We start from the raw sequence: 16,358 nt of genomic DNA on the forward strand, positions 1-16,358 counted from the left end.
ACGCAATGACGGGGCTGAACTATCATCTCTCACTTCTTCTATCTAACCTGTAACCCAAACACATCTTACTCTGTTTTTTTCTTCGAGTTCAGTTTCTAAACCGCAGGAGTTTTGTATTCTTGATCCGCCGTCGATTAAATCTTTGTTGATAGCGGTGACAGCTTAAGCAGTAACTTAGCGTGTTTTTCTGGACCTAATTTGAATTCTAAGATGAAACTTGGCTTGATTTTTCTAAATTATTAGAAATATCACAAACATATAAAGCTGTTAGGTAAGTCCTAAGGTTGAATTGGATCGACACTAAAATAGACAAAAAGCGACACTGAAAACTAAAGAAAATAAACGCGAAGTGCAAAATATATAAATCAATAGCATGTGAAAGTCGGCAGGAACGTTTGGTTGGAAGAAATAATCCGTCGGAAGACTATATAAGCTGAGAGTACAAAATACTGTAGTGATTGAACGGGATGTTAAGAAGTTAATTTTAGAATTTCCAGCTAGTAGAAAGAAAGCTTGTAAATTTAACTAAAACATTGTTGAAATATTAACTAGTAAAGTGGAAATATCTCGAACTGAATATCATCAAGCATCCATAGCTACTTGTACTGATGCAGGTGCATTTAACTTCACAAAAAATACCTACAGGAACGTTTCACAGCTATTCAATGATCTAGAACTCAGCTAGATTCCCTACAATGGGGCAACGAAACTGGCTTTAATTTTCAAATTCATATTCTAAGGACCAGATACTCACCATTACGTTGTAATATACTGGAAAACGGATTCTCACAATTTTCGACTTTAGAAACTTTCAGCTTCTATCTGAATTTAAAACTATAAAATTCATTGACGTACAGATCACAGTACGTAAGCCGACAGGTGTTTTGAAATGGTTTACTTTGACATACTGTACATGTAAACGAACCATCACTGGTCGCGTATTATTAGGTTAACCAAAACACCTATGACAGTTTGGTAAAGTTTGTAATTTTTTAATGATGCACTGATCCTCGGCGTATTTAGCATTACAATGATTGATGATATGAAGTTAAAAATAGAGAAGTTTTTGGGAATATTCTGTTGTTCTCAGGTCCTCAACGAATCGCTTTCCATACCTCACTTTTGACCTGCAAAAAAATTAGGCTAAATTTTGGAAAAAATGATGGATAAAAGTGAAGAAAAAATAGAGAACTTCGAACTTTGATCGCGGATGGCAATCGTACGGATATCGATGGGATCGAAGGTTTATCGACAGCCAACTATATCGGGGCATTGGACTTTAAGGCTCTGTCCACACTATGGAGGTTTGAAAACACAACAATCGTTTTCCGACCACGCTACGTCGGAGAAATTTGAAAACAAAACAATCACCGGTCATTTTGGATTTGTGTTTGAAGAAACTTCGGTCAGAGAAATCGCATGATTATTGACGGCATTTTCGAGAAGCTCTGTTTTCAAAACGTTTTCCGTCCACACGAAAACGAAAAGCCGGTGTTTTCAAATTCCTCCGGTTTGAAGAGCGTTTACGCAAAGCTCCGTTTTCGTGACGGATTCAGGTGTGGACGGTAGGCCTAACCGTAGAAAAAAAAAAACGCTGCGCTTTCAAATTCCTCCGACCGGGTCAGGAATGTAAACTAGAATTATGGTTGGGCAGCTATATCTCTTGTTACATTTGTCTTACCCAGCTGAAATTTTCCCTGATTATAAAACTCGACGTCCTTTCTTGCCTTAACATATTATTTTGATCACTTAACATGTTACGTAATCATTTTGTTAAAATTTACTAAATCGGCGAATTATGGCGAATTTTTACTTCATTGATCAATAAATGAGCGTTTTTGATGTAAATTTTATCTACCTTGCTACGTTTGGAATGATCTTCCCTGATTTTGTTTTTAGAAGATATAAATGATCAAAAGTCGAATTTTGTTGAAGCCGGAAACTATCTTTGCCGCTATAAAATTTTTCTACGAAAGAGGGACGGTCATTTCAAAAGTGAGAGGATGGAAATGATTGACCTGCATCTAAAACGCGTTTTTGTTGGATGAGATTACTAAAAACCGCCACCAATACCTCAAACAAGTAATGCCTATTTCCACTAAACGTCATGCGACATGTCACGTGATCTGCCAGAAGCACTAATTTTACTTTAAAATGTTCAAGACGTTGAAATCTAACTGTGTGCTAATTCACGAAGCACCACATTATAAATTCTCTACGGCGCCCACTCAAAAGAGAGTTTTTAAAAAGTAGAATTGTGAATGTCATTATAGATGTGTACATTATTCATCGTGGTGTAAGATAGGATAGATGAATTTTCACTCGTTTTTCTTCCGATGGAGTCACTTTGAGATGTAGATCGTGACGTCTTGGCTGCTATACTTCTAGTCTTCATCAGGCGATGAGGTCAATTGTCGAGTGTCGCTATTTGTAGCACGTTGGTTCGCTGCTATTGGTGCATTTCGATCCTCATTATTTTTCCGACTTTGCGACACCGTTCCTTCATAGGTCCGCATTCTAACTGACCGGCTGTTGTGCTTTCTGATTGTAGGTATCCATGCTTCAGGAATTTCGATTCCACTTCCTCTGTTGATGTTATTTGGATGAAGTCTTATATGGATAGCTTCCTTGATAGATCAATAAACTTGACTTTGTCCCAAATGGGTAAATGCCCCGTCTCGTTGGCGTGTTCTGAAATTGCGGAGGTTTGTGTACGAGCAAGCCGTAATGTCTCTGCCATGTTCTTTTATCCTTCCTCGCGTAGCTCTCCCTGTTTCTCCGATATACACTTTGCCGCATTCGCAAGGAATCTCATTAACAACACCGTTTGTTTGTTTGTTTTTTGTTGGTTCAAGGGTGTCTTTAGGTCGCACTAAGTAGGACCTAAGAGTTGTGTCAGATGTAAAGACAGTGGGTACGCCTTGTTGTTGTAGGCAGTGGCAAAGAACCTCTGATACACCTTTGATATAGGGTAAAACCGCAGTTGATTTAAATTCCTTTGTAGGATCTAGAAAGTAACGAGGGTTCGGCGTTACTTTCGGAATTTGTTTACGGTAATCACCGATTTCAATAACCGAGTTTTAAATCAAACACAGACTACAAGGTAAAACACGTCATAAGGGGTGGTGAATAATATTAAAGTGCCAGAAATTTGAGAGAAGCGAGACTTTTTGACTCCTTCAATTGCGAGACCGAGGCTTCAAAGTGTTTTAACTGCGAGCACGAGACGTTCAGGTTCTACGACATTCAGACGTCGCTTATATATACAAAACCCCACTTAAATTAATCGGTACTTCGAGCCTTTTTGGTCTCGCAAAAACTCGAGACTGCTGGACAGCTTTGTAAAAAAATTCGAGACTGCAAGACGCATATTTAGAACGCTAAAAAAAAGATTGCGAGATTCGTGAAATTCGAAGAAAATTTTGCGATGGTTTTCAGTTGAAGGACCACTCGCCATTCCTGTCATAGGTACCGAAGGGAATTTAAAACGGAATTAATCAGTTCAGCCCTGTTCACACTACGCCGGAGAAATTTGAAAACGCAGCTTTATTGCTATGGTTAGGCTTACCGTCCACACCAATCCGTCACGAAAACGAAGCTTTTCGGAAACGCTCTTGAAACCGGAGGAATTTGAAAACGCTGGCTTTGCGTGTTAGTGTGGACGGAAAACATTTTGAAAACGGAGCTTTTTTAACTATAGCATTATGACAATCATGTGATTTCCCCGACCGAGTTTTCTTCAAACACAAATCCAGAACGACCGGTGATTGTTGCGTTTTCAAATTCCTCCGGCGTAGTGTGATTTCAAATCATTTGATGCGTCTTCAGAGTGAACCTCCGTTTCCAAATTACTCCGGCGTAGTGCGGACGCGGACTAAATATGGCAGTCATGAGCAGCCAGCCATGACCGAATGTGATCGCGTAACTTACTAGCTTTAAAATGCAAATAACCCCGGGCGTGCTTCCGATATACTCACTGCTAATATCGAATCAATACGAGTAACTTTACCCTCTCACTTCACCGATTTCAAGTTCAATACCGGTTGACGGCTGAACAAAAGCAAAATCACTTTTACTAGTTTATCAGCCTGCACGCTTCAGTAGCTCTCTGAAAACTAGAAACTGACTGCAAAATACTTTAATATGTTCCGGCATCGCTCTTTCTCAAATTCATGAATTTTAGTTCTTGTTTGCCAAACCTTTTGGAATTTTGTTTCTTAATTCGAAGCCGGTTCACTGCAGTAGTCGCAGCGTTCAATGGAATGAAGTAACGATTTAACACCGTCATGATGTGAAGATAAAGACGTATTTCAATGGTGTAAATAAGAAGTTAGAATGCTTGTTTCACTTTGTGGAGTTTGTGCTCTACTAGCTATCCAAGCGTGAATCAAGAATTTGTATTTAATAAACATCCATTATTTTATAAACTATTTATAAAATCTGTTATGACTTTCAATTTAGCAGTTGGAAAGCTGTACTTTGTAAGGATTAGTTACTGAGCAAATACAGATATGAAAAAACAGTGAACGTTAACGAAAACTCGGTTTATGAAAGACATCAAATTCACGTAAGTAGCCCCAGTTTGCTCTCGTAGCCCGTAGCCCTATAAAATTCGTTTATAACTGATTTAGCCCTTACACAACCATGCTTAATTATCGTTTGTTAAAAGTTGAAATGATTCCTCCCGTTTTTGAGCAGTTGAAGTGTGGCCAAATTGGCAATTTTTTTTTAAGTCTATATTTCAATAAGCCAAAAGAAACGAAACTGATTTCAACCCGCTGGACAAACCGAATGGATAAAAATGGATTCAGTTTACTCAAAGTACTTGTAATTGTCAAGCATAAATCCATTTTAGTGATTCCATTACGACTATTACGGCAAAACAAACATAAGTGCACCTGGCACGGTGTTGAATACGTGCTCAACCAAGGGAATGTCGTTTATTTTACATTTAGTCGGCGACTCGTTCTACCGTGGGAAATTTTCGCCTTCCTTTGTTATTGAAATGGTGCTTGCAAAGCGCGATTTAAGTGCAAAGAAAGATAAAGTGCTAAAGAATGGGACAAACAATGAAAATAATACCTGTTATGTTTTATGCAGCACGTGGATTGTAAGAGAACGGCTTAAACTTTCTGAAACGGTCAATATAAAACTTATTAGAGGCCTTTAAAACTAAAAGCTGTGTTGGAGAAAAAGGAGCTGGTACGACAAAAGGCATGAGAGTGTCGAGTCAATTACGGCACGTGCTCAAATGGCCTCGATGCCTCATTTCAAGAGCTCCGGATTGTCATTTTGCTTTTGTTTTAGAAGTTTGAATGTACGAGTAGCACAGCCATAATTATATGAAGTGAATCACGCGCGTCTCGGCCAATCACATTCGCCTGGTCTCACGCTCTTCACGCGCCGCTGAAGGCGGGAAACAATGCAAACGACGGTTATCGTGCGACTCTAAGCGCTTAGCCAATCAGAGGCGACTGTTCCCACGGTTGTGGCTTTGTGTATGAAGCCAGCATTGTTTGGGCACCAAGCCGATTGTCAGAAGACAGGTGTTTGTAAATAAGACTCATCTAATGTCGGCACACGACCCCGATATTTTCCCACGATTGATGAATATAAATGGTTCGCATCATGCATGTCGGACAGTTTGCGACAAATACTCGCCGAGTCAACATCTCCGACAAAGTTCCTTAGAAAAACACATTCTTAAACGTTTAAAAACATGCCCGTTGAATGCGTCGACAGTGTACTTTACGTTGGCAAAATTCTGTCGGAGAGGAGGAAGGTAAGCAGTAAATTTTCTAACTTTTTGCTGGTACTTCAGACTTGAGAAATGAGCTAATAAAGTTTTCGACTTTTCAGAACTTGTTGCTTAAAGTTTGAAATTTGTTATTTCAGGCAAAGAAGCCATTGATGGAAAAAATGCGCCGAGCAAGAATTAACGACAGCTTAAACGAGCTCAAAAGTCTTGTATTGGATCTTCTTCAAAAAGATGTAAGTAGCTGATAAATTATTTCATTACTTCAACGTAGAAAACTGAGAACTGAACCAAACTGAGAATGATTCGGCTCTTCAACAATGACACTTATTATGAACCATGTACTGGGATATTCGATCGACTCTGTTGCATTTTGAACGCTTGGAAAGTTGACATCGTTATATGTAAATGATTTATTTTCTGATTTAATTTAGTCAAAGGTTAAACAACTCAAGCTTACTGAGTAATAACTTTTTTTTTATTAAGGCCTCTCGTTATTCCAAGATGGAGAAAGCTGACGTGCTTGAGATGACTGTCACCTACCTCAGAGCAATGCAGCGAAAGGACACTCGTACAGAAGGTAATACCTCCATGAAATGTTCCTAATCATTTACGACGCACAAAGCATTAAGTTTTATTAAAGTGAATAAACTTTTAAAATTAGGAACCAGGGAAATGCAATGTGTTTAATGGTATATGAGTTGATTAAAAGATTTCGCACAATTAACCCCCCTTTTGTTAAGTTAGATTTTTTTGTTAGAGAAAAAAAAGTTGATATATTCTTCCGTTCTCGCCTCTGCAATTTTAACAATAATCATGCGATGCAATATTTGGATTTATTTACATTTACAAGTTTGTCTTCCAATCGAGCTGGGAATCTAACAGAATTTTTTCATTTTAAAACTTTCAGATCCCAAGTCGCTTGCTGAATACCGAGCTGGCTTCAATCAGTGTGTAAACGAAGTCAACAGAAATATCATGACAAGCGACGGAAGCGACCAGCTCAGGGAAACACTCTTGTCACACTTGGCTTCGTGCTGCCATGGTAACGCCACAAACCGTGTCGCCACGAGCCACGCGCCAGGGATTCCCGCCACGACTCCGAATTTTCCCGCCATTGCGCCAAACGCCGTCTGGGTCCCATATCCTTCACCGCCGCCATCACCAACAAGACAATCTGCGGTTTTCATCCCTTTAACAAGCCCAGTTCAAACTGAGATGTCAAGAACTCCGTCCCCAGTCAGTCCATCCCTCCCTCACGCTCAGCAGATCAGCCTCACCTCAGCGAGTTCTCCGAGCGCGACAACAAAAACGGCTCTATGGCGTCCTTGGTGATAATGAACACTTAAATGAATGACAAATGCTAGAAAATAAGCGGAAATATATGTCTGAATGTACTTTTTTTTACGAAAATAATTTAAGTGAGAGTTAAGTTCACTACTTCTCTTAACTGTGTGAAGAAATCAATGCAGATAAAGCTTTTGACGAGAGATTTTATTAGCGAAAGATGTTTTATATATCGCGAATTGCTGCTAGGCAGTTTAAAAAGAATAATAATAAAAAATGAAGTTTAATTTGAAAACTTTGCGTTATTTGTTCTGAAAGGAAATGAATGAATTTCAAGAAAGGGATTTCTTTTATTCTAATAATCACAAGGGGAACAACCCTTTTTGAGAACACGAATGTTTTCTTTTTATTCTCGTCATTCCTGCATGAAATATTAACTTGAAGAAAAGCCAAAAAAAACCCACCGAGACCCAGCAGTCCAACTCTAACCGTGATAGTTGATAATTTATTCGCTTTACTTCTTCGTTCACATTCACTTCCCTCCCATTAATTACCCCCCGCTCATTCGCTTGCAGTTGAGACTAATGCAGGGATGGCGGAGCGTATTTTGAATGGGGGACTTACAAGCAAGCGCCAGAGACGCTAACTTGTAGGGGGTGTGAAGATATTTGTGAAATTATCATTTTGTGTACTTTTAGCTTGAAATTGGGGGGGGGGGGGGCAGCCCCCCGGCTAGGCTCCGCCGTCCCTGTAATGGAGTTTTTATCAAATGTCTCTTTCAATCCCCCCGCCATTTGCATTGCTAGCTAGTTCCAGTCCAATACCGAGTATTCGAATATTACTCTCCCCAGTCTTCGCTCTTTCAGTTTTGTTTTTCACGTGCATTATAATTTCTTTGAGTGTCCGCTGACTCCCCTTGCTCTTCGAGAAATGAACATCTACAAACCGTTTTTAGCCTTCTGTCAGGTGTAGTTCCGCGGCCCGTACGTGAAAGCTTCAAGTCTCTAGCAACAATAAAGGGAATATAATTGCTTCAAAAAGATCGTTTTCACGAACGTCCGGTCAATATATAAAGAAAAATTAGCGTAAGATAGGCTGAGATATTTAATAAATAGAAGTCCAAGAAAATTGATCAATCATAAATTAATCAGTCGATCTCCTAAGGATAAATGCATTGTTTAGATAAAAAAAAGAAAGAAAATACCGTTAACTCCCATGCGAAAGCCCTGGGCTTACATCACTTCATATGGGGTTTTGGATGGGCTCATAAACTGGGGAGGGGGGCATATATCCGGGGGGTCATATAAGTGGAATAATAAAATGTTTCGGAACGACGATGTAAAATGTATCTGAGAAACAAATTAAAGGTAACATACCATTACATTTAGAGCTATTACCATATTACCCAGTTATTACCCTATTCGCGTATAACTTTCGATTAAAAAATTTGATGTTTGTAAAGAAACGCAAAAGGAACGCACTTATGCATTAGATGGGTTTATATCCGGTGGGGAGGGAGCGGGGGGGAGGGGGGTAAATCCGGAATAATATTTCCGGCCTCAAGAGTCCTCATTGGCCCGATGAGGGTGAGTGAGTGAATATCTTTGTTAGCAAATAGAAGAGCTTATATCCGGGGGGGGGGGGCTTATTTTGGGAAAATAGATCCCTTCACGCTCTAAGGGGCATTATAGGTAATCAGGGCAACTTTACAACGAAGCAAGGCTGCAAAACATACGTTTTTCTTTAAATTTCCGTTCGGATTTCACATTTGGAGACGAAACATTACCAGCGTTTTTGGGCCGGTTAAAGCCGAATAATTTGATCGTCTCGGCCGCTCAAGCCACAAAAATAACATCTCCGATACTCCAAGTAGGCTAATACCTAACCCAATCGACTGAAAAACGCTAGTAACTGTAGAAAAGGGGTTTCTCTATTTACAGTAAAAGTTTCTTCTCGAAAATTAAACGCAGAACGGAAATATGAAGAAAAACGTATCTTTTGCCGCTTTGTTTCTTTGCAATCGTGCTCCGATTACCCATAATGCCCATTAGAGCGTGAAAGTGTCTATTAAGGTGGCTGAACACAGTTTTTGATACCTATGTTTCATTCACCTTTTTCTCTAAAACCCTTGATCCTTCCGTCGCCAAAAATGGCAGCAAGCAAGTTAACAACACAAACTTTGGTTTTTTGATGGTTAAGCTGACGTATGTGTCGTTGCCATGGCAACACGAATAAAAATAAACAGGCCTTTAAAATCGGTTTTGTTTATTTGTAGAAAATCTAGTCATTAGATTTTCTTTATAATTTGCATGCACCAAGCTTGTAACGATTCTCACAAGTTAAGACCATTTTGGTTACGCTACGTTACGACACCTTTACCGCCGTTCGCAAAGACGAAATTGACGATTTTCACGACCACCTAAACGAACAGAACGCCGACATCCAGTTTACTAAAGAGATCGAAGAAAATGGAAAACTTCCTTTTCTAGACTGTTTGGTAAGCCGCGACAACAACGAACTACGAACGACAGTGTACAGAAAACCGACGCATACCGACAGATTACTTGACGAATCATCCTACAACCCGACTTCACACGACTATAATGACTTTGACGAGACGAGCGCAACTAGTTTGTGACACACCGGACAGCTTCCGTGACGAAAACAGATACCTTGAACGTGTTTTTCACAAAAACAACTACAACGCTGACTTTATTAGACGAAACATTTACCGACCTACTGAAGCTGACGCTACGAACAGGAACCCTACACCTGTCACTACAGGACTATACCTTACATTAAGGGCACCTCTGAGACCATCTCACGGATCCTACAGGCCTACAACATCCGTGTAGCCCACAAACCAACAACTACGTTACGACACTTACTGACCAACGTGAAAGACAAAGACGAACCTAACGACAGACAGGGAGCAGTTTACAAGATCAATTGCTCCGACTGCCAGGCTTCCTACATTGGTGAGACTGGCAGAAACCTTAACACGAGACTGACTGAACACAAACGAGCCACGAGAAATGGTGATGCCAACAATCACATTGCTGTACATCATCAACTGACAAACCACAACATTGACTGGGACTCTGCTCAGTGCTTAACCTACAGTACAAACTATTTTCAACGACTGACTCTGGAAAGCTGGTACACTAACCTAGAACAAACGCCTCTTAACAGATGTCAACAACTACCGGCGCCTTACAAACGACTTATCCACGACAGAAACGAAACCGACAAACGGACTTCTAACAGACCGACTTAACAATACACGGACCAAAACCCGACCTACTTGACTAACAATAGACAGATCGAAACCCACCTATGACTGATGACAAACTTTACACGAGTCTTTCAGCCAATACCATCATGGCTATACTGACCAATCACGTTCAACGGACCAGACTTATAACATCATCGACTGACAAACACTATTCACTTGACTCTGAACTGAGATGACTTCCGCTCAGGTTGTCGAAACGTCAGTCACCAACAACAGTTCTTTTCAGAACTACACTCACCCGGACGATCACACTATACGAACTAGAGAGATCTTTAATTATCCCTTGTTGAAGGTTTTCTGGAATATCTAGATTTTCATTTGTTAAAGTTCAGTTATTTTCAATACTCCAGTTACTTATTTCCTAAAGTATTTTCGTGCCAAATTTCGTGAAATTCTAATGAGTGGTTCACGAGAAATAGGCGTAGTTCCAAGAGTGCAAATTTTCATTCAATTGCAATTTTTGAGTTATTTTTTTGTAAAAAAATATCTCTTAGTCGGCGCGTCGGCTATGTTATGGACGGGTCAATGGGTGAGTGAGTGAGTGAGTGAGTGAGTGAGAGATGTATGTATGTCACACCAATCAGATTGGATCTACTATGAACAGCCAATCAAATTTCTTGTTGTAAAGGTAAATGGTACGTGAAAAACAAGGTATGTACAAACACAAGGACTTTGGTAATTGAAAAATAAAGAGTGACGTGTATGTTGCCGGTTTGTGATTTTTAGTCCGGTTTGGAGGGGAGTGTGATAGTTACATACGGACATTGGGTTGTTTTAGAGTGCATAATTTTCAGTGTAATGGTGGCTAGTTATGAACGAGATGAGTCTTGAGTTTTGAAGCAGTTCATGAGTAGTAGGCAAATGGCACGAGATATTTTTATTTTCAATTACAAAGGGTAACTTGATACTTTTGTTTTGCACAAGGTGTTAATTCAATTAGAGGTCACGAATCGTCGGTTCTAGTTCTTAGGATATGTTTTTAGAGGAGACGAGAGTATTTAGATTTGAAGCAGTTCTAACGTTTACAATAGTAAGTGCAGGTAACGATTGTTTTGTTCTTATTGCATGCAAATATAACGAGATATTTTTATTTTTTAGTAACAATGGGTAATTTGACACTCTTGTTTTTCACAAGGTAGTAAATTCAATTAGAGCTGACGAATCGTCACCACTTGTTCCCACGAGATGTTTACTATTTTTAGTTACAAATGGTAACTGGACACTTTTGTTTTTCATATGGCAGTAAATTCAATTAGAGCTTACAAGTTATCGGCTATTGTTCCCAGGTTAAACAAAAAAGAAGCTTTCATTTCTAGAGTGTTTTTACGTCTCTGCAGTAGCATTTTAATATTTTTATTTGATGGGCATTTTATGACATTCTTTTCAGTCCGATATTTTTAAAGGTAAAAAGTATGAAAACTGTTCAAATGTTCTTTGAAGACTGTGTGGCACCAACTTAAAGTGCAATTTAATTAAATCAGACTTTCAACGTGTCAGAGAGGTTTTTTTCTCTTTCTCTCAATTTTCGGTGAAGTAGTGTTGTTGCGTTGTGTTGTGTAAAAAGAGTAAACTTACGACTCGTATAAAATGCGGAAAGTTCTCTTAACTTGAGTATTTTTGAGCAAAAATTCCTCTTAGGGGCAGAAAAATTGGTTGGGGGTGTGCGGCCCGCTTCCCAAAACCCTTAACCTATTTATGACCAAAATCTGCGTTATTCCTTACCCTATTTATGACCTGACCAAAAATTCGAAACCCTATTTACGACCTGACCCTCAAATCAAAACCCTGTTTCAGACTTGCGTTATAATTAGCTCCCTAGTTCAAACCAATGTTAAATTACCGTAAACATATAAATTTGTGAAGGGCTTTTGTTGATTTTCTTTTCGATAATGATGAAAAAGTGGCTTCTTCTTAAAGCATACCCATATCAAGGCTAGAGTGCAAAAACCGTACCCTATTTATGACCAAAATGGCCAAAATCAGCTAAAATCGATACCCTATTTATGACCAAAACGGCTGGAAAACCATGCCCTTCGGGGCCGAACAGACGTATATAGCCCATATAAGAGAGTCCCCCTCCGGGGGAAGGGTTACGTGATCGGTGTGTGAGAGAGTTATGCATGTGCGCGTGTCAGACCAATCACAGTGTGGGTTTTATCAAAGAACGAATAAAATTGCCTGTTAGAAAATAAGATGGTATCTACATTAATCTGGAGACGTGTCAGATTACTGTAGTTTGTTCAGTCAAACATTTTATGGCTTACTATTTAGTTATCTTACCATTACCGATGTAACAACTTATGTACATCATAAACTCCCAGTTTCTTTCTTGCTGTACATCGCAACCAAAAAAACTTGTCAAATCAACCAAATCATTACTGTAAACAGTTCCATGAATGCTCCTATCTCCGAGACTTATAGTTCACAAAAAAATAACTCTTGCACGCCTTGCGTGCCTATGTTTTGACTTACTAGGCATGCGCTGCATTTAACTGGGTTTTTTCGGTAACAAAGAAAAAGCTGCGAATTGCTGAGTTCTTTGCATCTGTACCTTTTCTAACATATATTTAGGACAAAAGACTAAAGCCATCAATACACTGCGTTCAATTATAGAGAAAAATAGCACAGATAGTGCGGGTGTTAAGTAAATAAAATGATCGCTCTATTGACGGCGGCATGTTTGTTTTTTTGCAATCCTTGTGCGCGCGCTGAATTGCATCAGCAAAAGCGCGCGCGAAAACTGTGTTCGGCCACCTTAACTGCCCGTGATGAAACTGAGACAATTAAAAATGTAGATTCATGCGTTGAAGTGCAGTAATAAGCTGAGAAAACGAGTAAGTCTTACATTGGAGATGAAATGAGACTCACCAAAGTCTAAACTAAAACCAACAGACTTTGTTTCTCCCTCCTCGCACAAACTTTTTTTGCGTTGACCGCCAAGGCTTTTTACACAGGCCAAAGTTCCACACTGACAAACGGCGAACAATTTAAAACGTATCAACTTAGATTAATATCGCACCACTTCCCTAAGCCAAGTTTGTTTTTTGCTCATTCAGTAATGACAAGTTTAGCTGTTTGACTTTTCATTGACAATTCCTTTTTATCTATTTTCGCAAAAATTTAATAGGAAATTGTTGTTTGTAAACAACAGGTCTCTCTTCAGTAAGAGGTATACCGGAGGTATCTCGTTGGCATGGCAATGGTAAGCCGCATTTTCTTTTAGTCATGTTTGCACAGGTGTTGTTCTATCACCCTGCATCACAAGTTCATTGTTTATATGAAAAAATAAGCTTTCCAATAAACTTTCTAATGATACATAGTTTGCGATACTTTCCGACCACATCTTGGAAGTTACAGTAACTACGAAAGTCACTTCTTCTTTCAAGACCCCTGCTTCAAATTTGGCTTTGTATAGAAATGGATGGCATGATCACAAGAAATAGGAATTTTATTTATCTAATTCAGTGTTGGTTTTCTCCTTAGAAAACTAATATTTTGAGGTGTACCTCATGGTCAATTGTGCATCAGAAAATAGACTCAAAATATTGACACATAACTCATCTAAAATTTGCACATTCCAGGTTAGTACTTAGTCCACATAGATCGCAGAGTGGCTGAAAAGATTGCAAAATTACCAGGGCACATTTTTGTACAAGTGGTTTGACCGTATTAGCAAAAAGTAATGATGTGTTAAATGCAATTAAAAAAAAAAAAAGAAAACAAGAACAAAGAGTGGAAAACACCACCAAGGTTACAAGGTTGCAAACATTTCATAACTTTAATTCAAAATATAGTGTCATTGTTAACTGCTGTAACATAAGCTAGCTACAATCCTGTTAAAAGCTTGGTGTATACTCTGATAGGCTAACAAATGATGTTTTACCAGAGTTTAAAATGCAGACAAAATGTGTGGACTGAAAAGACTGATTGCATGCAGCCAAGCCATTGCAGGCAAGTCAGGGTTGATGGCCTATGAGTGACCAGACTCATAAGAAGGATCACATGCACTGTCCCTTCCCAACTCAATTCTCCTGATTCCAAATTTGAGTGTCACAGCATCTTACGGAGTTGCTCCAGAATCACTTAAGTATAATCGAAGACTTGAACAAGCATTACTGGCTGTGTAAAAATAATGTAAACCAGCCTTATACTTCTTTTATGATATCATGGAGAGAAGTGTGTTATGAGGTATTAAATTAACAATCGTGTTTGATCTCATGTAAAACATGCAGTCACCCAGTCAGAGCATGAGTATAATAATGTCTTTGCTTGTTTATTCACTTCAGATCACAAAATAAAATTTCACCAATATAATATTTTTACCCTAATCAAGTTACCTGGAATTTTATTTCAGCAAAAGTTGAAAGGTTAGCAAGAAACAATAATATTATTATTAATAGCCCAGTTCTTAATTTGCTTGAGTGTTTTTTTCCATAACTAATAATTATTAACTCTGAGTGCCATTATTGAGCCAAATGCAGAGACTATCAGTAACTCAACCTATTCCTGCCAACTTTGCAGACTCTTTGGTCAGACTGAATCACACAATTAAGTTTATATAATTACTTAATGTATGAATCACGTGCAGGGCTGTCATTAAGTTTCGAGTCACCTGTAGCCTCATTCTCCACACCCACAGCAAACTTTTTACTTTGTGGTTGAATTCTATCAACAACAGGCAATTTCACCTGTAGCATCAAAGGAAAATCAAGCACACTCAGCCATAACAGGTGTTAATATTTACGGCCCTTATTGATTAAGCCCTGACATAGTAGAATTGCCATATTAATATCAGGGCTGTCAATAAAGGACCACAAGGGTTATAACCTGTAACACCTGTTACACCTGCGTATGCATGATGGCCCCTTGATGCTGTGAGTGAACTTACCTGTTGTTGATTCACCCATAAAGTAACAACTTAGTTTGTTATGGGTTAGACTTGGCACAACTTCACCGCATGAGTTTGGTGCGAATTAAATTTGAGGATCAAGCTAGGATACAGGTGAATTAAAACTTAATGACAACCTTGAATTATGTTTAGCAAAAATTAAGAAGAGAAACCCTGCAAACAACGGCTACACTGTAGTTAATTACCTATTTGTTAATTTATAAAAGGGGCATTTAGACTACTGGTCATTGGCTTCTACTGACCTTGAACTTGGTCATTATTATAGAAGACTTGAGCCCGCAGTATTATATTTCTAGAGTGACCATCTAAGCCAGCATCCATCCCCCATCAATGATGTGCTCGCACCCCGTCATGTAAGGTGCCTCATCTGACGCCAGGAACAGGGCCAGCCTGGCGATTTCTTCAGGTGTTCCAAGACGCCCTTGCTTCTGGCGGGCAAGGAATTTCTTCATAGCTTCCTCAGGATCTGGGGCACTGTTAATTCGTTCCCGCAAAGATGGCGTGTCCACCGTGGCTGGGCAAATGACATGGGTCCGAATTCCCTGAGTAACGAAGTCGGACGCGATAGCTTTTGTGAAGCCGATCACCGCACCCTTTGTTGTGCTGTAAACGAAACGGTTGGGTACTCCCCTGATGCTTGAAGCCACAGACGCCATGTTTATGATGACCCCTCCACCTTGTGCTAACATGATCGGAAGAAATTGCCTTGTTATTCGATACATGCTCTTAATATTGATATCGAACGAGAGGTCCCAATCTTTCTCCTCGCAGTCTAGGATTGTTCCATCATGCACGATGCCTGCACAGTTGAAAAGCACGTCGAGCTTTGAGAATTCTTTGGCGAGGGCTTTTATCGCATCGTAGTCTGTTACATTAAGAATCCTGGTTCGTATTCCTTTGATGGAGTCGAGCTCGGCGAGTTTCTCACCATTGATGTCGGTGGCTAAAACTTTGGCTCCTTCCTCGGCGAATGCTTCGGCGACAGCACGGCCGATGCCTTGTGCTGCGGCAGTAAGTAGGATTTCTTTCCCTTCTAAGCGTCTTCGTGCCATTTTGTGGATCGAATGAGAGCGACAGCCAACAAACACAGTTTAAAAATATTGCGTTACTTA

The 16,358-nt window shown here is 39.4% G+C and overlaps 2 protein-coding genes across 2 annotated transcripts; one reads left to right on the forward strand and one right to left on the reverse strand.

Moving 5' to 3' along the window:
* The first annotated feature begins 5,627 nt into the window (after positions 1-5,627).
* Positions 5,628-7,315, forward strand: LOC145460345 (transcription factor HES-1-B-like). The gene is made up of 4 exons (XM_081445126.1): positions 5,628-5,782; positions 5,896-5,991; positions 6,242-6,335; positions 6,666-7,315. The coding sequence occupies exons 1-4, from the start codon at positions 5,720-5,722 to the stop codon at positions 7,088-7,090; spliced, it is 678 nt and encodes a 225-aa protein (XP_081301252.1). The 5' UTR covers positions 5,628-5,719; the 3' UTR covers positions 7,091-7,315.
* A 6,159-nt stretch (positions 7,316-13,474) lies between these two features.
* Positions 13,475-16,358, reverse strand: LOC145503168 (dehydrogenase/reductase SDR family member 6-like). Its single transcript, XM_081482631.1, has one exon. It carries the CDS (start codon positions 16,296-16,298, stop codon positions 15,552-15,554), a length of 747 nt encoding a protein of 248 aa, XP_081338757.1. The 5' UTR covers positions 16,299-16,358; the 3' UTR covers positions 13,475-15,551.

Source organism: Orbicella franksi, chromosome 11 (genome assembly GCF_964199315.1).
Source record: "Orbicella franksi chromosome 11, jaOrbFran1.1, whole genome shotgun sequence".
Taxonomy (NCBI): domain Eukaryota; kingdom Metazoa; phylum Cnidaria; class Anthozoa; order Scleractinia; family Merulinidae; genus Orbicella; species Orbicella franksi.

Coding starts and splice junctions, on each gene's coding strand:
- LOC145460345 (XM_081445126.1), top strand. CDS start 5,720: ATGCCCGTTGAATGCGTCGACAGTGTACTTTACGTTGGCAAAATTCTG. Junction 5,783..5,895: donor TTCTGTCGGAGAGGAGGAAG/GTAAGCAGTAAA, acceptor TTGTTATTTCAG/GCAAAGAAGCCATTGATGGA. Junction 5,992..6,241: donor TGGATCTTCTTCAAAAAGAT/GTAAGTAGCTGA, acceptor TTTTTTATTAAG/GCCTCTCGTTATTCCAAGAT.
- LOC145503168 (XM_081482631.1), bottom strand. CDS start 16,298: ATGGCACGAAGACGCTTAGAAGGGAAAGAAATCCTACTTACTGCCGCA.